Source organism: Staurois parvus, unplaced genomic scaffold (genome assembly GCF_062004578.1).
Source record: "Staurois parvus isolate SC_StPar_1 unplaced genomic scaffold, SC_StPar_1.0 ptg000187l, whole genome shotgun sequence".
Classification (NCBI taxonomy): Eukaryota; Metazoa; Chordata; class Amphibia; order Anura; family Ranidae; genus Staurois; species Staurois parvus.
Genome location: NW_028317983.1, coordinates 5,933,466 through 5,958,032, shown reverse-complemented (window position 1 = coordinate 5,958,032; position 24,567 = coordinate 5,933,466). Strand labels below are relative to the sequence as shown.

At 45.3% G+C, this 24,567-nt stretch overlaps 1 protein-coding gene across 1 annotated transcript in view; it reads left to right on the top strand.

Moving 5' to 3' along the window:
• The window catches only part of FER1L6 (fer-1 like family member 6), a 200,170-nt gene extending 180,926 nt beyond the window's left edge, over window positions 1-19,244 (top strand). The window contains exon 40 of the mRNA XM_089677552.1: window positions 16,649-19,244. Within this exon, the coding sequence (XP_089533678.1) occupies window positions 16,649-16,829 (181 nt within the window). The 3' untranslated portion in view covers window positions 16,830-19,244. The remainder of the gene's footprint in view (window positions 1-16,648) is intronic.
• Window positions 19,245-24,567: the final 5,323 nt, after the last annotated feature.

Here is a 24,567-nt window from a genome sequence, read left to right as displayed (position 1 = left end):
TTTTTTGACATAGGGTGCTGGCAGATTAAGGGCCTCCCATAGCTGCTGCCAGGCCCCTAATCTGCCATAGGCCCCTATATACCGCCTCCTCATGCTGCTGCCAGGTCCAGAGTCTGTCATGGGTCCCTGTACGGCCTCCCATTGCTGCTGTCTCCATCGCCACACTCTGCCATGTGCCACTTTCAGGTCTCCTCACACACTGCTGGTGTGTAGAATTTTTTGACATAGGGTGCTGGCAGATTAAGGGCCTCCCATAGCTGCTGCCAGGCCCCTAATCTGCCATAGGCCCCTATATACCGCCTCCTCATGCTGCTGCCAGGTCCAGAGTCTGTCATGGGTCCCTGTACGGCCTCCCATTGCTGCTGTCTCCATCGCCACACTCTGCCATGTGCCACTTTCAGGTCTCCTCACACTGCTGGTGTGTTGAATTTTTTGACATAGGGTGCTGGCAGATTATGGGCCTCCTATAGCTGCTGCCAGGCCCCTAATCTGCCATAGGCCCCTATATACCGCTTCCTCATGCTGCTGCCAGGTCCAGAGTCTCTCATGCCATGTGCCACTTTCAGGTCTCCTCACACTGCTGGTGTGTAGAATTTTTTTGACATAGGGTGCTGGCAGATTATGGGCCTCCTATAGCTGCTGCCAGGCCCCTAATCTGCCATAGGCCCCTATATACCGCTTCCTCATGCTGCTGCCAGGTCCAGAGTCTCTCATGCCATGTGCCACTTTCAGGTCTCCTCACACTGCTGGTGTGTAGAATTTTTTTGACATAGGGTGCTGGCAGATTAAGGGCCTCCCATAGCTGCTGCCAGGCCCCTAATCTGCCATAGGCCCCTATATACCGCCTCCTCATGCTGCTGCCAGGTCCAGAGTCTGTCATGGGTCCCTGTACGGCCTCCCATTGCTGCTGTCTCCATCGCCACACTCTGCCATGTGCCACTTTCAGGTCTCCTCACACTGCTGGTGTGTTGAATTTTTTGACATAGGGTGCTGGCAGATTATGGGCCTCCTATAGCTGCTGCCAGGCCCCTAATCTGCCATAGGCCCCTATATACCGCTTCCTCATGCTGCTGCCAGGTCCAGAGTCTCTCATGCCATGTGCCACCTTCAGGTCTCCTCACACTGCTGGTGTGTAGAATTTTTTTGACATAGGGTGCTGGCAGATTAAGGGCCTCCCATAGCTGCTGCCAGGCCCCTAATCTGCCATGGGCCCCTATATACCGCCTCCTCATGCTGCTGCCAGGTCCAGAGTCTGTCATGGGTCCCTGTACGGCCTCCCATTGCTGCTGTCTCCATCGCCACACTCTGCCATGTGCCACTTTCAGGTCTCCTCACACACTGCTGGTGTGTAGAATTTTTTGACATAGGGTGCTGGCAGATTATGGGCCTCCCATTGCTGCTGCCAGGCCCCTAATCTGCCATAGGCCCCTATATACCGCTTCCTCATGCTGCTGCCAGGTCCAGAGTCTCTCATGCCATGTGCCACTTTCAGGTCTCCTCACACTGCTGGTGTGTAGAATTTTTTGACATAGGGTGCTGGCAGATTAAGGGCCTCCCATAGCTGCTGCCAGGCCCCTAATCTGCCATAGGCCCCTATATACCGCCTCCTCATGCTGCTGCCAGGTCCAGAGTCTGTCATGGGTCCCTGTACGGCCTCCCATTGCTGCTGTCTCCATCGCCACACTCTGCCATGTGCCACTTTCAGGTCTCCTCACACTGCTGGTGTGTTGAATTTTTTGACATAGGGTGCTGGCAGATTATGGGCCTCCTATAGCTGCTGCCAGGCCCCTAATCTGCCATAGGCCCCTATATACCGCTTCCTCATGCTGCTGCCAGGTCCAGAGTCTCTCATGCCATGTGCCACTTTCAGGTCTCCTCACACTGCTGGTGTGTAGAATTTTTTTGACATAGGGTGCTGGCAGATTATGGGCCTCCTATAGCTGCTGCCAGGCCCCTAATCTGCCATAGGCCCCTATATACCGCTTCCTCATGCTGCTGCCAGGTCCAGAGTCTCTCATGCCATGTGCCACTTTCAGGTCTCCTCACACTGCTGGTGTGTAGAATTTTTTTGACATAGGGTGCTGGCAGATTAAGGGCCTCCCATAGCTGCTGCCAGGCCCCTAATCTGCCATAGGCCCCTATATACCGCCTCCTCATGCTGCTGCCAGGTCCAGAGTCTGTCATGGGTCCCTGTACGGCCTCCCATTGCTGCTGTCTCCATCGCCACACTCTGCCATGTGCCACTTTCAGGTCTCCTCACACTGCTGGTGTGTTGAATTTTTTGACATAGGGTGCTGGCAGATTATGGGCCTCCTATAGCTGCTGCCAGGCCCCTAATCTGCCATAGGCCCCTATATACCGCTTCCTCATGCTGCTGCCAGGTCCAGAGTCTCTCATGCCATGTGCCACTTTCAGGTCTCCTCACACTGCTGGTGTGTAGAATTTTTTTGACATAGGGTGCTGGCAGATTAAGGGCCTCCCATAGCTGCTGCCAGGCCCCTAATCTGCCATGGGCCCCTATATACCGCCTCCTCATGCTGCTGCCAGGTCCAGAGTCTGTCATGGGTCCCTGTACGGCCTCCCATTGCTGCTGTCTCCATCGCCACACTCTGCCATGTGCCACTTTCAGGTCTCCTCACACACTGCTGGTGTGTAGAATTTTTTGACATAGGGTGCTGGCAGATTAAGGGCCTCCCATAGCTGCTGCCAGGCCCCTAATCTGCCATGGGCACTTATATACCGCCTCCTCATGCTGCTGCCAGGTCCAGAGTCTGTCATGGGTCCCTGTACGGCCTCCCATTGCTGCTGTCTCCATCGCCACACTCTGCCATGTGCCACTTTCAGGTCTCCTCACACACTGCTGGTGTGTAGAATTTTTTGACATAGGGTGCTGGCAGATTATGGGCCTCCCATTGCTGCTGCCAGGCCCCTAATCTGCCATAGGCCCCTATATACCGCTTCCTCATGCTGCTGCCAGGTCCAGAGTCTCTCATGCCATGTGCCACTTTCAGGTCTCCTCACACTGCTGGTGTGTAGAATTTTTTGACATAGGGTGCTGGCAGATTAAGGGCCTCCCATAGCTGCTGCCAGGCCCCTAATCTGCCATAGGCCCCTATATACCGCTTCCTCATGCTGCTGCCAGGTCCAGAGTCTCTCATGCCATGTGCCACTTTCAGGTCTCCTCACACTGCTGGTGTGTAGAATTTTTTTGACATAGGGTGCTGGCAGATTATGGGCCTCCTATAGCTGCTGCCAGGCCCCTAATCTGCCATAGGCCCCTATATACCGCCTCCTCATGCTGCTGCCAGGTCCAGAGTCTGTCATGGGTCCCTGTACGGCCTCCCATTGCTGCTGTCTCCATCGCCACACTCTGCCATGTGCCACTTTCAGGTCTCCTCACACACTGCTGGTGTGTATAATTTTTTGACATAGGGTGCTGGCAGATTACGGGCCTCCCATAGCTGCTGCCAGGCCCCTAATCTGCCATGGGCCCCTATACCGACTCCTCATGCTGTGACGTTGCAACAAGGTGGAATTCAACCCTACATATGTTAGACCGCCTTTACGAACAGCAAAAGGCCATCACAGATTTCCTGATGTTAAAAGCGGATAAAGGTATTCCCTGTGTAACTTAGATGTCAGCCATTGGCAGCTCATGCGTGACACCTGCGCTTGCTCAGGCCCTTTGAGGAGGCCACGCTATTCGTGAGTCGGCAGGACTATGGGATGAACGACGTCATTCCTCTGTTGCACGTCCTGGAACAAATGCTGTTAACAATGGCTGGTCAGGGTGCGGTAGACGTGGCGCACAGATCTCAACGCCACATGACCCCTGTGGGGGCAGGACAGGAAGAAGAGGAGGAGGTAGAGGAGGACATTGGTGCTCAGGAATTATTGAGTGAAATGGGTGGTTTTTCCACTCAGCGGACAGGAGTGGAGGAGCAGGAGCATCTGGTAGAGGAGGAGACAGAGGACCCAGACGCACCGTGGCAGTATGCTGTGGAGATGGAGGCAGGGAGTCCCTCGCATTCCTTGGCACAAATGGCCCATAGCATGCTCGGTTGCTTGCGTAGCGACAGCCGAATAATAACCATCAGACAGAGGGATGACTTTTGGCTGTCCACCTTGTTGGACCCTCGCTACCGTTCCAAAATGGTGGCCTTTTTCACACCTGCTGAGAGGGAGGCCAAAATAACGTACTATAAAAACCACCTATGTAGTCAGCTGGTCTCTGCCTGTCTGCGCCAACGTCCATCCTCAGACACTGTGGGCCCTGTGCGCTCGCGTTCCGCTGCCATGGCAGCAGGGGAGGGGTGGGGTGGTAGGAGCAGTGGCAGCTCCACCAGCAGCGGCTGCCTCAGTCTGCAGTCGATGATGAGTAGCTTTCTTCACCAGCGCAGTGAGGAAACTACTAACCAGCCGCAGCAGCAGCAGCAGCAGCAGCATCAGGTGGACCTGGAGCAGGACCTCAAACAACAGGCTTAGGCCTACTTGGACAGCACCCTGCCAACCGAGGTAGACAATCCCCTTGACTACTGGGCAACGAAACTTGACCTTTGGCCCCAACTAGCTGAATTTGCCCTTGAAAGGCTGTCATGCCCGGCCAGTAGCGTGGCATCGGAGCGCGTGTTTAGTGCGGCAGGAGGTATTGCAACTCCGCGGAGGACACGACTGTCCACCCAAAGTGTGGAGAGACTGACGTTTGTGAAAATGAATCAGGCGTGGATTAGTCTGGATTTCAAACCACCAGTTCCTGACACAACTGACTAAATCCGCCATGAATCATGCCCCAAACATGTGCCACTTTCAGGTCTCCTCACACTGCTGGTGTGTTCCATTTTTTGTCATAGGGTGCTGGCAGATTACGGGCCTCCCATAGCTGCTGCCAGGCCCCTAATCTGCCATGGGCCCCTATACCGCCTCCTCATGCTGCTGCCAAGTCCAGAGTCTCTCATGGGTCCCTGTACGGCCTCCCATTGCTGCTGTCTCCATCGCCACACTCTGCCATGTGCCACTTTCAGGTCTCCTCACACTGCTGGTGTATTCCATTTTTTGTCATAGGGTGCTGGCAGATTACGGGCCTCCCATAGCTGCTGCCAGGCCCCTAATCTGCCATGGGCCCCTATACCGCCTCCTCATGCTGCTGCCAGGTCCAGAGTGTGTCATGGGTCCCTGTACGGCCTCCCATTGCTGCTGTCTCCATCGCCACACTCTGCCATGTGCCACTTTCAGGTCTCCTCACACTGCTGGTGGGTTCCATTTTTTGTCATAGGGTGCTGGCAGATTACGGGCCTCCCATAGCTGCTGCCAGGCCCCTAATCTGCCATGGGCCCCCGTACCGACTCCTCATGCTGCTGCCAGGCCCGTAATCTGTCATGGGCCCCTGTTGTCGCTTGTTGGCATATTCCGCTCGTTCAGATGCTCCTTCTCCTGCTACTCCTCTTCACGGATTCCGTCAGCAGTCTTTCTTGGAATCCGTTTCCAAGAGACAACAGTTTGCGAGCACGCACCAGACGGTGCAGAAACTGAACGTCCTCCTGTCCAAGTTGCTGCTGCCAGGCTTGTAATCTGTCATGCGCCCCTGTACCGCCTCCTCATGCTGCTGCCAGGTCCAGAGTGTGTCATGGGCCCCCGTACCGACTCCAAATGCTGCTGCCAGGCCCGTAATCTGTCATGGGCCCCTGTACCGCCTCCCCATGCTGCTGCCAGGTCCAGATTGTGTCATGGGTCCCTGTACGACCTCCCATTGCTGCTGCCAGGCCTGTAATCTGCCATGGGCCCCCCTACCGACTCCTCATGCTGCTGCCAGGCCCGTAATCTGCCATGGGCCCCTGTACCGCCTCCTCATGCTGCTGCCAGGTCCAGAGTGTGTCATGGGTCCCTGTACGGCCTCCCATTGCTGCTGTCTCTATCGCCACACTCTGCCATGTGCCACTTTCAGGTCTCCTCACACTGCTGGTGGTTTCCATTTTTGTCATAGGGTGCTGCATGGCCTCCCATTGCTGCTGCCTCCACCGCCACACTGTGGCTCCACACTCTGGTTTTGGCCCCGTGACTGGCCAAATGAGTGAAGTGTGCGGTGATTCTAAGATCGACGGCACTCATCTGCATGTCATACTGCCTGACAGTATTATTTCTCTTCCCCAGCAGACTCCAAGGGCATTTAAATTAAAGGTACAGTGTTCAGCACTAATATTAAGTCTCTCTGAAGCCTAGAAACACCCTTTTTTAAGTTAAATTCACAGCGAATATATTCGACTCGAATCGAAATTTTTCTACGAATTCGCCGAATCAGTCGAATCGAATTTTTGAATACTTCGCTCATCTCTAATTATGAAGAATTTAACAGGTGAAGGTGGAACAGGCAAAGGTCGACAGGGATACCCAAGACTCCCAAGTAGACACAGGAACAGAGTTTGGAATTGTGGCTGGGAGATCTCATTGTTGCAGAAGAAAAGAGGGGGTGACTCAGCCTACCACGCACCGCTTGAAACTAAAATATCACTTGTGGGTGGAAAGACCCTTTAAAATCAAACCTAGAAAATGGATGATTCAATCAATGCTTTGATTGCAAAAGCACTTTGATGAATCAGTCAGGCACTGGCAGTTTATAGGCTTCACTACAAGAATAAAAGAACTCAGGAATACATTACAACTACACATCAAAGATTATCAAATAAAAAATTGAGTCTGCTGTGATTAAATATGTATTTCTCCTATGTAGCATGTATTCACTTTTCACAGTTTCTCCAGTTTAACCCTTTGTTTTACCCGGGCCTTCTCTGTCCTTTATAAAGATTTGATTAAAGACAGAATAAATCCTACTGAGATCATAATGAAACATGAAAGTACAATTATTTCTCGGCATGGGGTTCAGGTGAGGCAAATGATGTGCTTTTATGTGTTATTTGCTGTGATTTGCTGAGATAGCAATTCTACGCCCCCTATGCTCCAGCCCGTCTGTGTAAAATGTTTGCTGGAATTAAAGAGCCACCACTGACTTTTCAGCTGCTTTGGAGCCCAGTACAAAAGCAAATAACTTTATAATAAATAGAAAATTACTTTAGATAAAATAAATGTTACTATAATTGTATTTCTATCAGTGAGGACAACCTCAAGCCCTAGGATAACTTTTTGGGTTACATATGGAGATTTCAGTAAAAGTGTTCATGCCAAGTCAAATGAGTAACTATATACCGTATTTTCCGGCTTATAAGAAGACTTTTTATACTTAAAAACATACAACAAAAATCGGGGGTTGTCTTATACGCGAGGTATACAATGTGAACCTATAGTTCCTTTGGGCCAAGCTGGCTCTTAAAGAATGTCCCTAATCTGTCAGCCCGCTGGATGTGCGGTAATACTGTATGTACCAGGGGCGGACTGACAACTCATGGGGCCCCCGGGCAATACTGGATCATGGGCCCCTGTGTCCTTGCCCAAACTCAAAAAAGCCTATGAAAAAGGTACCAGGGGCATCTCATGGGCAGTGCCCGGGTTTCCAAATGGTCAGTCCGCCCCTGGTATGTACAGTAGCTTCGGCTACATGCAGTCTACCACGCTGAGCCAATCACGGCAAGCGATGTATTCTATTAATGAATACAAAGCCTGCTTGGATTGGCTGAGGTTGTGACATCATCAGCCTGTCTCTCTGACTCAGCCAATCCGAGCAGGCTTTGTATTCATTAATAGAATACATCGCTCGCCGTGATTGGCTCAGCGCGGTGTACTGTATGTAGCCGAAGCAACCGTACATACAGTATTACCGCATATCCAGCAGGCTGACAGATTAGTGGGTGTATATTCAAATCTAATGTTTTTAAATGGTGTTGCTTCAGAAGGGGGTAGTCTTATACGGTGAGTATAGCCCAAAACGTATGAGAAGAAGGGAAAGAAAGAAAGAAAGAGAGGGAGAAAGAGAGGAGAAAGAGGAAGGAGGTGACCCTATTGGGAGCTATTCTGTTAATTTTCTTTATAGATGATGAAAACCATTCATTTGTGTCAAAAGAAGGACTGAAGTTTGGTTGAATCAGAATGTCAATCCACCAATATGGTTAAACTCATCCACCCTTTCCCTAAGGCCCAATTCATAGTTACATAGTTAGTCTGGCTGAAAAAAAGACAAATGTCCATCCAGTTCAACCATAGAAAAAAAAAGTTATAATCCTATACCCACATTCCTATCTGAAAGTTTTATAGCTGAAAGCTCAAGAATGCTCAGCACCTAGGCTGAATGCCTCGCACTCCAAAAAGTACTTGGGCTACTTTTCAGGCAGAATTGATCATTTTCGGTCCCATAGACTTCAATAGGAATGGCTGAAAATGCTTGATTTGAGCGTTTTGTCAGGAGTTTTTAGCCTGTATTATCTGATGTCCTCCACCTAGTGATTTCCAGTGGGTAAAACAAAAAAGGCTGAAACTTGAAAACTCATGTCAAATGCCTGTAATACTCTTCTAAAAACACTTGTATACACTTACAAAAATGCTCAGAAAAACTCAAATAAAAACCCCTGAAAATTGCTCAGCTGAGGTGTGAATGCAGACTAATAGTAGGGATTGCGGTGGTTTTCCATTGCCTTGGGATCAGGGCTTGGCCAGCAGATAAGAGGAATCGGAGAAGGCCTTTTTTGAGCAATGTACCTGATCCACTTATGATAGATAATAAGGCTACATCTGGAGATTCCAGCCAGGTTGTTCCCATAATTTGGTAACAAACTGGCCTAATAGAAGAATGGATCCACCAGATATGGAGAAGTCCAGTAGAGCCTTTTTAACCTTTTTTAATGCATACTGTACATAGAGAAGAACGGGACAAAAAGCACTCAGTCACAGCACTTGTGCACAATCCTACATCCAAATGCAGAAACCAGTATTTTTTTGTATCACTGCCTCCTCCTTCCTATGCCTTTCATGATGGAGACTTCATCAGGGAAACACTCAGTTTGAAGGAATATTTTGCTATATGCAGTCCTTTCAATCCTAGTGGTCTCTTGCGGCTCCTCAAAGGCTATGATAAGCATGCAATTAGATTATAATAAAGAGAATAGTAAGGTTGGGTTATAATTAGTTCCAGTTCAAAGTTCTGTATTCTACATTCTAAATGACTAAAGAAACACTTCCATTTATAATAAAAAAAAATGAGTACCCAAACATATTTTAAAGTATGGACACATTAGAAGACAATCTAAATAGAGAACTTTTCTCTGGAGAGAAGCTGGTAATTCATATACTGATGTCAATAATTGTAAAACAAAATGAAGCATTTCTCAGGAATTTTAATTTATGACCACAGGGGAAGAAGCGGTAATTAAGTAGCGTGTGTTATTTCCTTGCTGTAAATTAATCAAACAGAACAAGCACACAATTTTTCACAGCGAGCTGCTGATTTATTCACGCATTTTATACATTTTGGAGTCTTCTGCTTTGTGGTGTCATTTGTGATTGGCTATGAAATATTAGTCAGTTCTTGTTACATTTTGAAGAATATTCACTTAGGAGCTATCATTAAAATTCACATTTCACATAAATTAATGAAGCTCATGTCAAATTGCATAATTAATTTGAGTTCAAAAGTATCCTTTCTTGCTATGATGGAAAAATAGAAACAAAAATATTGGAGGTCCCTAATGTGAACCAAAGCCTAGGGATAAGAACACTTGCCTGTCTGGCTGTCAGGATCACTGTGGATGTTTCATATCATTAAAGCGACCCTGCCACTAGATCAATAGTATAAAACTAAAGATACAAGATGATTAATGCTTGATATCCCAGCAGGTGAGAATTGTTCTGTTGCACAGCTTTGGGCACTGTTGCGATCTGACACTTCCAGTTGTGTCAAATAGTGTGTTCCCCACTGGGCCCTATGCTCCTGTCAACACCTAAATCATGGTAGAACACAGTTAGAATATATGGGTTGCAGGAGAAACCACAGCGCCCATCAGGGGAGGAAGGCTATCTGACACACCCAGAGAAATTAGACAGCAGTACCCCCCCTCCCCCCCAGAACACTGCAAGAGAGCAAATATTTTAAACAATATCTACTGGAAATATTATTAAAAAGCATGTAAAACCATTTTTCTTTGTTTTGTATAGAATGTAGTAGGGTTAGAACCTCTGTCAGATTTTTATTTCTGTTGAGGAAAATAGAAAAATAGTGCTGGATCCATAAGGTCATCTCACTGCTATAGTTATCTTAAAGTATTGATGATGATGTAAATGATCCGATTCCCAGGTATGCATCTTCTACACCCCAGAGGATCTCCGTCATCTCTTTGGCTTGTAGTGTAATGTAACAAAAATTGAACAATTTTATTCCAATAAAAGTCAGGGGAACAATCCAAAAAGTTCCCAACACTTTTCGGGGGTCCAAAAGCACCCCCTTCATCATGGCCTGATTGACAACAAGGTACTGGTACTGGACTGTAATGTTCTTTTTTCCACTGTGATTGTAAGCACAGGCCCTGTCAGCAGTTGGATCCCCGAAACGTGTGGCTACGTTTTGGATTGTCCCCCTGACTATTATTGGAAGGAAGTTGTATTTGGATCTCTTACCAGTGGTGTGGTGCTTTAATTTCAATCTGGGTTTTCACTTCTATCTGTATTTCCTGATGGAGAGGTTCACCTGCCCCATTGGTTCTGACAACCATTGTCCCCAGTACAGATAGTGATGGAAAAACAAAAATGTTTGATTTTTTACTAGAACAGGTATAGAGGTGAGAACGTCCAATGGGGGCACCTGTACTTGTGACAACTGTCTTTGGAGAGGTACCCTCTTACTTCCTTTTGTGTGTTCAGATACAGATATTGATGAGAAGACATATTTATAAAATAAAATAACAGGGGTCTTAATGCATGGCTTCTGTCCAAATTGGCACTAGAATGTGTTTATAGGAATGTGCACTCAGCATTGTATTTATCTCTTATGTTGTTCAAGGCAGTACTATAATCAAGCACCCCCCATCCCACCAGCACCCCCGGAAACCACCATCCGCCACCGCCCACCACAACCTACCCCCCCCCCCCCGGAAGCACCATCTGCCACTGCCCCCACCACAACCTACCCCCCCCCCCCGGGAAGCACCATCTGCCACTGCCCCCAGCACGACCTACCCCCCCCAGGAAGCATCATCTGCCGCCGCCCCCACCACAACCTACCCCCCCCCAGGAAGCATCACCTGCCGCCGCCCCCCCCACAACCCCCCCCCCCCCCCCCAGGAACCATCATCAGCAATCGCCGCCCAGCACAACATCAATCTCCGCTGCCCACCACAACTGTCCCCCCGTCACCACCAGCCTCCTCAACCACCCGATTCAGGCACCGACCTTAACCAGCACACAGTCTCAGCCTTCAATGGTCGCTTGTGTCACTTCTTCCAAGGAGTGGTGCCGCTCCCCTGAAAGATGCTGCCTATGGCAAATGCCTTGTTTGCCTCATGTTAAATACTCCACTGTGTCCACTAGGGATATTAGATTGTAAGCTTTTGGAGGGCAGGGACTGATGTGAATGTACAGTATGTAAATTCACCTCTTTTTAACCATTATACAAACTTAATATTTACCCCTTTATTTTACTAAATCCCTTATATATGGGCTGGTTAGAAAAATAAGGAATAACCGCCAGATCATGAGATGCCATTTTTAGGCTTTGTTCACACTGTTGGAGGTTTGTGGCCCACATTTGAGCATGAGCAGAATGTCTCCACACGATACATCTTATCAGGAGGTAAGAGGAGGACACTGGAATTAGGGAAGGATCAGAGAAGTCAGGATCAAACAGCATTTTTACACAATGCAGAGGATTAACCCCTTAGGTTCCACAGTGAGTATAACAAGCATGCTTTACTGCATATACAGACTGATTTTACTGTTGTGGGTTTAGTAACACTATAAACAAAATGGCAGCATAGAAGAGATAAGCCAGTAGGAAAAGTTCAGATGAATACAAGATTTCATTGGACTGCATGGAAGGATAAGTATGTCTTATAAGAGTGCCATAACATTTTTTATTAGTGCCCATTTTTGGACTTTTCAACAATCCCTACTTAAAGCGAAGTTCCATTTAACCTGTCAAAAAATAAAAGTCAGCAGCTACAAAAACTGTAGCTGCTGACTTTTAAAAAACAGCCGCTCACCTGTCCCTCGGTCCCATGGTGTGTCCCCCGCAGCCCGTTTCACCGACCGTCCTGTATTCCAGGAGGCCAGCATCTTCAGTGTGGGCACCCGGCTGTGATAGCTTGTTGCTTTACAGCTGGGTACCCACTGCGCATGCGCAAAAAGCGCTGCGCTTCGTGAATGGTCCTGTAGTCTTCTGGGATCTGTCACATGTCCCAAAAGACTACAGGGAGGACACCTTCCGTTTCTGATCGCCTAGGTGATCGGACCGGAAGTGGGAGCGGGGACCTGTCAAATTCAGGTACCCGGTCCCCGCCCCCCAAAGGTGCCAATCCTTAATGGGGAACGGGGAAGCAGTCCTTAAAGTGGAACTTCCCCTTTTGGGTGGAGCTCCGCTTTAATATAAAACTAAAATAAAGAATTTTTTTGGCATCCACACACTTTAAACGTTTTCTTTTACAAATGTTTTTTAGTTTGATTTTTTTGACCATTAAAGTATATATCCAGCCAAGCTGTAATGGGTTGAGACCTTTGTCAGGTTTTAATTGCTCTCTGTGCTCATTTAGTGATTCCCTGTCATGGAGGAACTTCTCCATCAGACAGAGAAAGATAAAAACAGAAACATTTTTGTTAGGTAAAATGGTGAAAAGGTATCACTTCTGGTTCTTATTTCTTTCTGTATTCTTCGTTTTGAAGATTCCCCCTTTCTTCCTGTGCTGGTGACACCCTGTGTGTCAGCATGTAAAGACAGGGCCATATTGACCAATAGGCACAGTAGGGTTGTAATTATAGAAACATAGAAGTGTGATGCCAAAGAAAATACCAAGTGGTCCTTGGAGTCTGCCACATTTTTTTTGTCTGAGTATAGATAGTGTATATGTAATTCCCAATCATGTTTGAATCCACTTACTGTTGATGGACTTAAATCTATTCATCAACTCATTCATTCTAGCATCAAGTACTCTTTTTGTAAAATAACGTTTTCTGAGATTAGTTTGGAACTTTCCTCTCGCAAATTTGAGGACATGTCCCCGAGTTCTTGATCTTCAGTCCATATTGAAAATGCTGCCCTCCAGAACCTTATTCACCCCTTAATGTATTTAAAGGTTTCAGTCATGTCTTCCCTTTCCCTTCTTTCCTCCAGACTATACATACTAAGTTCCTAAAGCCATGAAGAATCTCCTGATATGTTATATCCCTCAGACCTTTCACCATTTTTGTTGCCTTACTCTGGACTCGTTCCATCTTATCACTAGGTTCAAGAGGTTGCTGTTCCATGTATAGTTTTCAGTTGTGCTTTTTACTTTTTTGCAATTTTCAGTAGAACTGAAAGAATTTCTTATAAAACGTACACACTGTCACAACATTCAAAGCCAGGTAAAATAAAAAAAATGTTCTTTACAACATTGGCGATCCTAGCAGATGGTTGTTGGGTGCCAAAGATTGTATGTCTACAGGATCTAGCAATGGGACAGTGAGGACAATTGTGATGGAGGTTCTAACCCTTCCACCCTTCTATTCAGAGCTAAAAACTAGAAAAGTTTAGGATGGAGCTGAGGTTTGAGAAAATGAGGAACGGGGTTAAAAAGAAAGCGAGGAGCCTTGTATGGAATGTGCAAAGATAATCCAGTGCCAAACTGTTCACCCTTCATCAAGAATCCATATTGTGTGAGTCTGGACTAAGCCAATAATTCATTATGTGCCTGCAGAAAAGATAGGTTCTAGTTTATATTTTATAAAAGTAATTTCCTCTATCCATTCATATGTAATGTACTGCCCAGGGAATAAAGAATGCAGCAAACTGTAGCAGAAACAGACACAAAACAAGTTTTCATTTGTTGTGCAGTGTGTGGAATGAAGAGCTGAGATGATCTACAGTGGTGGTTGTCCGTTTATGACCTAAAGGGGGCCTCAAATGTGGCCCCTGACATCACCAAAGGACCACAGATAATGTTCAGTATATATGTAATGCTTGAGAGGACTGTCAGAAACTGCAGACCTAATAAAGGAAATGAGGGTCAAATATTATGGAAACGCTACTTTTGTTTGGTTGGAGATATGCTGCAGAAGACAGTATGAAACTGGGAACATGTTACTCGAGGCCAGGGGCAGACTGACAAATCATGGGGCCCCTGGGCAATAGGGGATCATGGGGCCCCTGTGTCCTTGCCCAAACTCAAAATAGCCTATGAAAAAGGTACCAGGGGCATTTCATGGGGCCCCCTACTGACCCCGGGCCCTCGGGCAGTGCCCCGAGTTTCCAAATGGTCAGTCCGCCCCTGCTCAAGGCTCATAGATATCAATGTTATTACCCTAATCAATGTTCCCACTACAAACTGCTTAGGTCCGAGGGCAGTAACATGTACACGTTGGACACTTTGCATATCATATAGGTCCCCAAAACCCCCCTATGCATCTCCCTGGGCCCCTACGAGATGAGGGCAGCCAGATAGTTGGGTATTGCTCTGGGTATCAGGAATTCTGAGAGCAGCTTCTTTATGAATGAAGCCTGCAAATAATGACACATAATGTACGACCCAATCCGATATACCAAGGGAACATAATATAATGATGATAAAATGTTTCTTTTCGTCTTCTAGCTGTCCAGACACTTCATTTTCATTTGATAATTTGTAACAATATTGTTGTAATATAGTTGATTACTACCTATGAGTAGATCAAAAGACCTGTCATTTGATGTGCAAATAATGTCAATTCCAGCAAAGTTGTAGAAAACAAAAATGATATGTGTTGTTTCTCTATGATCCCTTATTGATTAACCCAAATCATGTGCATTGACCCCTCTGCCCGGGTTCAAACTGATGCAGTGCGTTTTCTGTGCAAATTCCACACCCTTCAGAATTGTACCCCATTCATGCGAACCACTGCGGGTGTGTATGTTAACTTAGCAACAACCCGATGTTCAGAATCGGATCACATAGGTGTGAATACCCATGCGATCCGATTCTAGTGCAGACCCAAAAAAGAATCCTGCACCTTTTTGGGGAGGGTGCGGTGCGATATGAGCAATACATAATGTATGGCTCCAATCGAACCGCACACAAATCGCATGTGATTTGCACAGGAATGCAGTGCGGTTCCTGTGCAAATCACATGCGATATACCGCACTGAATATATGTGAACCCGGGCTCTGTCAACATTTTTTTTTTACTCTCTGCATATGTAAACCTTTTCCCTTTTTTCATTTTACTTGCTCATTTTATTTTTGTAGCACAAAAATACATAGAATACTAAAAATGCTTGGAAAATATTTGACTGCATTTTGCTAGCAAAATTCTCTTTATAAGCAGGGCAAAGTGCTCATTAGTTTTGTTTTGATTTTTTTCTAACAAATGGAGACTTCTTAGTTACATTATATCTCCCATTTGAAACATTTGTAATAATACTAGTCAAAATAAAACAAAAATGTAAAAATAAAGTAAAATCTAGTCAAAATGTTAACATAGATGTAAATCCAATCACTAAAATCTCATACAAGCGTTTAACCTGCTAATGTAGTTTCAAAAATCATTTTCAATCTTTTTAAAACTGCAGCATTTATTAACCTCCCTGGCGGTATTCCCGAGTGTAGCTCAGGCTAAAATTTCAGTACCAATAGTGGTAACCCCGAGCTACACTCGGGCTTACCATGTGGCGTTGCTCAGGGGGTCCCTGCAGCACTTACCTTGTCCTTCGCTCCCGCGATGTGTCCCCTGCAGCATCCCCGGCCATCTCCTCCGGGCGATGCCGGCATCCGGCTTCCGTGTTCCGGTCCCTGTGACGTCGGGACGTACGGGCGCCGGAACCGGCGGCAAATTTGAAATTTCTTAAAAATTTCATTTTTTTAAAAATGATTATTATATAGTAAAACATTGCTGTTTCAATACATTTCACATACATTTTGTCCCTACTGCTTTGTCCTGCGCCCTGCCTGTATTTTGACTGTTCTTTCTGCCTGGAAACTTAGAAAAGTCCATGGCGTCCAAAAAGCCTCCCTTTATGTCAAAAGCGGTTTTAGATCAGCTAGAGAACAGCGATAGTAAATCAGAACCACTTGCAGAATTGAGTGATGATTCGTGGGGAAATTCGCCATCAGACACTGAAAACGATTTTGCGACTTTGCTCAGCGATGTGCGAATTTGCCTCTGTATTTCAAATTTCAGTGTTTTTGGTTTGAATATATTATTGAATTAAATGTATTATTATTATATTATTATTTTTTATGATTATTAATTAAATTATAATTTATGATTTCGGGTTTCAAGTTTTATCATATCCGGAATGTTTACTAGACTCTTGTTCGGACAGATTTCAGTGAGTTATTCCTAAAAATTACAGCCTACAATAAAAAAAACTACATATTTCCATGCAAAAAAATGTACCACTTTCAGCACAAAAAATCAGAAATGATCATACCGCCAGGGAGGTTAAAATCATGCCTGGTGATCCTGCCATAAAGGCTGGGATACCAGAGTTTCCTGTCCTTGCAGACATGTGACTGATATGTAATGTGTGAACCTTTTTTTTGTCTTTCAGCCGCCCAGACACTTCATTCTCATGGTTCATGAATCCTTTCAAGTGCTTCTTCTACCTCATCTGGAGGAATTACAAGAAATACATCATCATTGCCCTGGCTCTGCTCATTCTTGCCCTGTTCATTGCACTCTTTGTCTACACACTGCCGGGCGCCATCAGCCACAGAATCCTGAATGGATAAGGAAGACGGACCAGCTTTGTTTCATGTTATGATTGAGTTTATAATAAAAGACCTCATACTGACTCAGTACACTGGAAACTGCTTGAAGATTAAGATAAATTGCTTTTATTTTCCAGTTTGGATCAAATTCACTACAGATGTTTCAAAAGCTAAAACATTCTATTCATACTTGGCAACTGTTTTATTTAACAAACTGCAAAAACTAATAGAGCGTATAGAGGATTTGTGATAGGAAACTGTGTACATCAGCAAACCTGCACCAGGAGGCCACTGATAGCTTATGGATTATTAAAGCTGAACTCCAGGATAAGCAAATATCGGAGATTTACTAAAGCTGGAGGGTGCAAAATCTGGTGCAGCTTAATCAGCTTCTAATTTCAGCTTGATTAATCACTCCCGCGCCACCCTATAGCAAAAATACTGCTACAGGGCGGCAGGGGTGCACAAAATCATGTGTATATATATGTGATTTTGCAGTTGTGGGCAAGGGGTGCACGCGCACCTTGCCCGTGCCGCCATTCACGGCCTCGGCTGTCAATCATCGGGTCCCAGCTGGTGATTTCTCGCTGGCACCCGATGATCGCCGAGTATCTCCAACGGGGGAGAGGCCTGTGTATAAACAAGACAGATCTCTCCCCTGTCAGCTCTGGCACACTGCTTTGTGTGGCTCTGCATAGCACAGCCATACAAAGCAGTGTTCTTACAGTGAAATAGACACACAGCACACAAAGTAAAACAGCACACAGGTAACCCTTTGATCACCCCACATGTTAACTCCTTCATGTCCAGTGTCATTAGTACAGTGTTAGTGATTTTTATTAGCACTGATCACTGTATGGTGTCACTGGGGATGTCAGTGACAGTCAGTTTCCCCCCCAGTGTCAGAATGTCTGCCGTAGTCCCGCTATAAGTCAATGATCACCACCATTACTTGTAAAAAAAAAAAAAAAATTCCAGTATATATACCGCCATTTGTAAACACTATAACTTTCACATAAACCAATTAATTTACACGTATTGAGATTTTTTTTTTCTTAGCAAAGACATGTCGCAGAATACATTTTAGCCTAAATTCATGACAAACATTGATTTTTTAAAAATTTTATGGACATGTTTAATAGCAAAAAGTCATAAATATTGTTTTTTTTCAAAATTGTATAGCACAAAAAATTTAAATTGCACAAGTGATCATGTACCACTGAAAGAAAGCTCCATTTGTGGGAAGAAAAGGACGCAAATTTAATTTGGGTGCAGCATTGCATGACCACGCAATTGTCAGTTAAAGTAACGTAGTGTCCAGGGGTGGACTGACCATTTGGAAACTCGGGCACTGCCCGAGGGCCCGGGGTCAGTAGGGGGCCCCATGAGATGCCCCTGGTACCTTTTTCATAGGCTTTTGTGAGTTTGGGCAAGGACACAGGGGCCCCATGATCCCCCATTGCCCGGGGGCCCCATGAGTTGTCAGTCCGCCCCTGGTAGTGTCGTATCGCAAAAAAATGGCCTGATCAGGAAGGGGAGTAAATCCTCTGGAGGGCAAGTGGTGAATTACACTTTGGCAATAAAACCTGGAAGCTGATTGGTTTCTATGAAGAGCTTCACCAGATTTTGTGTACTCCAATTTTAGTAAATAATCCCTATTGTCTCAATACAAGGGCCATGTATGTTCTTCCTTGAATCTTGGTGTAGTTTGTGTATTTCTTCCAGATCTGTGCAGTAATCCAGTGTGAAGATTTCTCTTTGTAAAGAAGCTTCCTGTAATAAAGACCGCTCACTGCTGCTCTCACTCCTTGTGCAGGGTGACTGGTCTTGTCGACGTCCCCTCCTGTAGTTTTCTGAAGGCAGCCTGTAGTAGGTGGATCCTGTTAGGCCCCACCCACTGGATTTCTGCACAGGCTATGTATAACACAGTGAAAGTGTCCATATATTTACAAAATAATATCTGGCTTTTTAAAATCTTTTCATGCGCATAAAGTTTAATTTTGTCTTTTATCGCTATTGGAGAAATATAAATGAAAGATTCTGTGCTTGGAGTTCAGCTTTAAAGTTGTATAAATGTGCTAAATTTACGTTGCAGGGGTCAGATAATTGTAATCTGCCAATTTTTTTTTTCTATTATAAATCAATAACAGATTCCCTCTGCTCAAGCAGTGAACCAGTTAAAGGGAAACTGTCCTTTTTTACATTTTATTTTGCATTTCCAACCAAAAACAGAGGAACAATATCATTGTGTCAAAATGTATAAAAAAAAAAATTATTCCCGGTCAACTGCTACAAGAGAGGACCTTTTGGGTAAGAATACAGCATTATAAGACATTTCAATTATTTTTGAAGACCGAATGTAGACATATCTGTAGTCATGTGATGGTCCAACGCTTTTTCTGTAAAATACATGAATAAATTATATTACAGTGGAAATGTGGATTTCTCTCTCCTTTGTTTGGAGTGCAGTGTGCATTAGCCGCGGTCATGTGCACCATTCGACGCATATTACAAATCCAATATTCCATAGTCCCTACAACATCTCAGGAGAGAGCAAGAGAGGGTGGTGTCACTCCTACATACAGTGGGACCATGAAGATGTAGCCACCCTCCAAGAGGAAGTCAGATCACAGCAGCAGAAAAAAAATGGAGGTTTGGAGGCGGCTGCAAGCAATAGAAGGTACCAGTGGTGTATTTAGGTTTTGTGTTGCCCCAGGCAACAAAAAAACTGGCGCCTCCCACAGAAAGAGCCTGACATTGACCAACAACACCCCTGCCCTCCACCCGAGCCTTTCACTACCACTGCCCCCCATACACCAGCCACCATCCTCCATGGCGAGAGAGAGAAAGACACTCACCTTCACAGCTCCCCAGGAACAAGAGTCGGGCTGTGCATACACCGTCATGAAACCCACAGCATGTCTCGGAATTCACCAGGTCCCCATGCCACGTGTGTCCCTTCTTCCATCCCTTCTTCCAAGGGGCAGTGCTGCCCCACCTGTGAAATTATTATTATACAGTATTTATAAAGCGCCAATAGTTTGCTCAGCGCTGTACATTACAGAGGGGGACAGAACATGTGACAGAACAATACCAATACAATGCAAAACATGAGGGGATTGAGGGCCCTGCTCTTTCAAGCTTACAATCTAGGAGGGAGGGGATGGTGGCACAGGAGGAGATAGCTGTGGGGGATGGGGTGGTAGGAAGAGTGGTGGAGGTCGGCAAGTTAGCAGGGGGTGGGGTAGGCTTCCCTGAAGAGATGGGTTTTCAGGGTGCGCCTAAAGGAGAGGAGATTAGGTGATAATCTGATGGGTTGGGGCAGGGAGTTCCAGAGGATGGGTGACACCCTGGAGAAGTCCTGGAGGCGGGCATGGGAGGAGGAGACCAGGGAACTAGAGAGAAGGAGGTCTTGTGAGGAGCGGAGTGTGCACGCTGTGCGGTACTTGGATATTAGGTCAGTGATGTAGTTCAGGGCAGTATGGTGGACAGCTTTGTACGTCAGTGTTAGGATTTTGAATTTGATCTGTTGGGCAATCGGAAGCCAGTGGAGGGATTGGCAGAGGGGGGTGGCGGAAATGGAGCGGTTGGAAAGATGAATGAGTCTGGCTGCCATATTCAGGATCGACTGAAGCGGGGATAGCCAGCGGTGAGGCAGGCCCGTGAGGAGGGAGTTGCAGTAGTCGAGTCGTGATATGATGAGGGAGTGGATGAGCTGCTTAGTGGTTTCTGGGGTTAGGAACGTGCGGATTTTGGCGATGTTGCGGAGGTGGAGTCTGCACAAGCTTGTTAAAGATTGGACTTGGGGCTGGAAGGATAGGTTGGAGTCCTGAATGACACCAAGTACTCTGGCCTGCGGGGCGGGTTTGATATTGGCGTTGTTGGATGAGATGGACAAGTCAATGGGGAGTGGTGTCCGGGCTGGGGGGAAGACTAGGAGCTCAGTTTTGGAGAGGTTCAGTTTAAGGAAGTGGAGCGACATCCAGTCTGATATGTCGCTCAGTAGGTGTGTGATTCGGGCAGAGACTGAGGGGGTGAGAGATAGATTTGTGTGTCATCGGCATATAGGCGGTAGTTGAAGCCGTAAGAGTGTATGAGTTGGCCAAGGGAGGAGGTGTAGATGGAGAAGAGAAGGGGCCCAAGGAAATGCCGCCGTAGGCAAATGCCTTGTTTGATTTGTGGTAAATACACCCTTGGAAGGTACTGTTTGCATTAAGAATACATACTGGAATAGATTTTATTTTTTTAAAGAGTTTAGTGTCACTTTTTAGGATATGTTAACCTTTGCTAACATGCTACATGTTACACCTGTGTTCAGGGTGGAACATGTAACATGTTATTGATGCAGCAACACCCGCACCCCTCTAACCATCCCTTGTTGTGACAGCGGGATCTTTTCCCTGCACCCGCTGTCGCAATTTTTTTTTTTAAAACGTAGCTGTGCGAGGCTCCGCCCACCTGGCTACATCATTTATTTACAGAGTTCTGTGAACGAATGAACGACAACTGTCAGCCATTGCATCTGATGGCTTGTGGCTCTCAATGAACTATCAGGGTGCTGATTAGCGCTCTAGGTCATTCATTGATACTTCCTGTCATTTAGTAACTGCCTGCCCATACGAGGTATGATCAGACAGCTACACTGACAGTCTGCAGGAGCCTGAAAGTGCACTTGTGATCTGCTGATTGTGAGTGCAATGTTTTACAACAGTGTTTCTCAACCGTTTTTCAGTCAAGGCACCCTTTAAAATTATGGACAGTCCCGAGACACCCTTTAAAATGATGGACAGTCTTGAGGCACCCCATTCTAAAATGTGAAAAACTATTCTAATAATTCTATATAATGCAGCAACATCCACACATTTAGGACACCCAATGATAGAGGTGATTTATTCTTCCAAAGCAAATACACTTTTGCACACTGGTACTGACCAGTATTCCAGTGTTTCTCCTCTCCCTCAGTTTTTCTCCATCACTGAGCTAATGTGACCCCAGCACTGATGGAGAGGGGCGGGGGAGGGTCAAACTAGGGTGCTGTGTAGGCAGCTGACATCCTCCTTATCAACTGATGATGTCACTGGTTGTCAGGACGCCAGCGGCTAGAAGGTCCTAATGGTGCACAATGAAAACCTGTGGCTTTGTGTAACTAAAAGGCAGGCTTGTTCCACCCGCTGGCTTGTATACAAGTTTTGGGCAATTTTTAGCCATTTTACCAAGACATCGTTGAAGAAACTTCAAGGCACCCTGGTTGAGAAAGGCTGCTTTACAGGCTCCTAGCTAAAAAAAAAAATAAATAAATGCACACGTGAACTTATCCTTTAAGTCTCTGTTCATACCTTTGCAGGGGTGTGTTTTTGCATCACATTTAGGGCAATCCATTCATTTAACTTTTATTATTTTTTTTTATTATTATACAGGATTTATATAGCGCCAACAGTTTGCACAGTGCTTTACAAAATGAAGGCAGACGTTACAGTTACAATACAATTTGGTACAAGAGGAAACAGAGGGCCCGGCTCGACAGAGCTTACAATCTAAGAGGAAGGGTTGAGTGATACAAAAGGTAATAGCTGTGGGGGGATGGGCTGATGGAGGAAATAAATGGTGGTTTACTAGGTAGAAGCAGGATAGACTTCTTTAAAGAGAGAGGTTTTCAGGGATCGTCTAAAGGTGGATAGATTAGGAGGTAGTTGGACAGATTAGGGTAGGGAGTTCCATAGGATGGGAGAAGCTCGGGAGTGGTCCTGGAGGCGAGCATAGGAGGAGCTGACAGGGGAACTAGAGAGCAGAAGGTCTTGGGAGGATTTCAATAGACAGCCCTATGCAACAACAATCGCACAAAAGAAGAGTGGGCCCCTACAGCATGTGTACTGGTGGTGTGTTCGGGGTGTGATTAACCACTTACCCTCCAGAGGATTTACCCCCCTTCCTGGCCAGGCCAGTTTTTGCAATACTTTAACTAACAATTGCGCAGTAATGAAATGCTGTACATAAATGAAATGTATGTCCCATAAATGGAGCTTTCTTTCAGTGGTAAAAGACCAACAATATTGTAAAAAAATATCAATATTTATAACTTTTTGCTATAAAACATTGCCAATAAAAAAAATGTACAAAATCTAATTTCATCATAAATTTAGGCCAAAAGGTATTCTGCTACATGTCTTTGGTAAAAAAAAAAAAATCCAATACATGTAAATGAATCGGTTTACGTGAAAGTTATAGCGTCTACAAATTGCGGTATATATTCTGGGATTTTTACTTTTATTTTTTTTTATACTAGTAATGACAGCGATCAGCGACTTATATGACACTGTGTGCACTTAACTGAGACAAGCACACACTATAGAGGGATGTGCTTTGTTCACATTTCTGAGGTTTACAAGCACTTTATATCAGCTAGTGATTAATTTAAGTTAATTGGCTGTTTAAATGATAGAGCGGTGGCCGTAGCCTAGAGACCATCGGTGTTATATTGTGCGGGTTCAGTACTTGGGTGCCCTGGCAGCTATTTGTAGCCATCCAGAATATGTATTTCATGGTGATGTAAGGCTCTGCTCCGCAGGAAGTCATTTTAACTGCCTTTTATTACCTGGCTGATGGAGCCAGCAGATGCCTTAGGACCATTTTACACAAGATAACAACTTAGAAGGCATCTCCCGGCGTGAGGAACTGCGCTGATGATGGTTTGTTACCATGGTAACCCTGGATCTGGGATGTGTGAAACTCTTGGAGACCTGGTGTGTCCTATCACAATTTTCTTCAAAATTTTTTGCCTAATATAAAACTGATGCATTTGACGGAAACTTTAGCTATACATTTTTTTTAAATATACAGGTGTCCCTCGGTTTACGAACGCCTTGGTTAAAGTAATTTTCGGTTTACGAATGAAAAACCATTGGCAATAATGCCTCGGTTTACACATTTTTTTCGCAATACGAACGGATTAATTGGTTTTCAATGCATTTACAATTTTTTTTTAATCATTTCCCTGTACAGTACTGTGCCTTTAAAGTGCACTTTATAAAGAGTTTTGAACAAATAAGACTTTTTTTTACTTTTTTTATGACCTCCGAAACGGATTAATTGGTATTCAATGCATTTACAATTTTTTTTTAATCAAGTCCCTTTATGCCTTTAAAGTGCACTTTATAAAGAGTTTTGAACAGATAAGATACTTTTTTTTTTACTTCCTTCTGACCTCCGGAATGGCTTAATTGGTTTTCAATGCATTCCTATGGGAAACCGCGTTTCAGTTTACAAATTTTTTGCAATACGAAAAGTCCCGCAGAAGGAATTAAATTTGTAAACTGAGGTACGCCTGTATAGGCTTTTATTGCTGTCACTGACCTGGAGCAAGTCTGCAGATGATGAAAGTTGGAAAACTCAGAAGTCTTTATCTGCATCCACAAATGTTTCTAATGTGCATATCTTTTTTTTTATTGGCAGTTTACAAGACAGCTGACAAATATTTAATACGTTTCTCATGATTGCTGCTGTGGAAACCAAAAAATTGTTTTGCAATTAGTAAAAAAAATATGATGCCAGGATGAAAGTACCTTACCCCTTCCCTTCTCATCATTTTAGCCTTTACAGAACTCTAAGTCAGCTACACCATTGACAGCTGCGTTTTCTCTGTCTCTATGGACCTTGCCCCTAAATGAGTGGAAATTAACCCAAAAATGAGAGCCACAAGTTAGTGTAGAACAGTGTTATGAGCAAAATAATTTCTCTGATCCAGCTGGCTTCCCCTCTACTG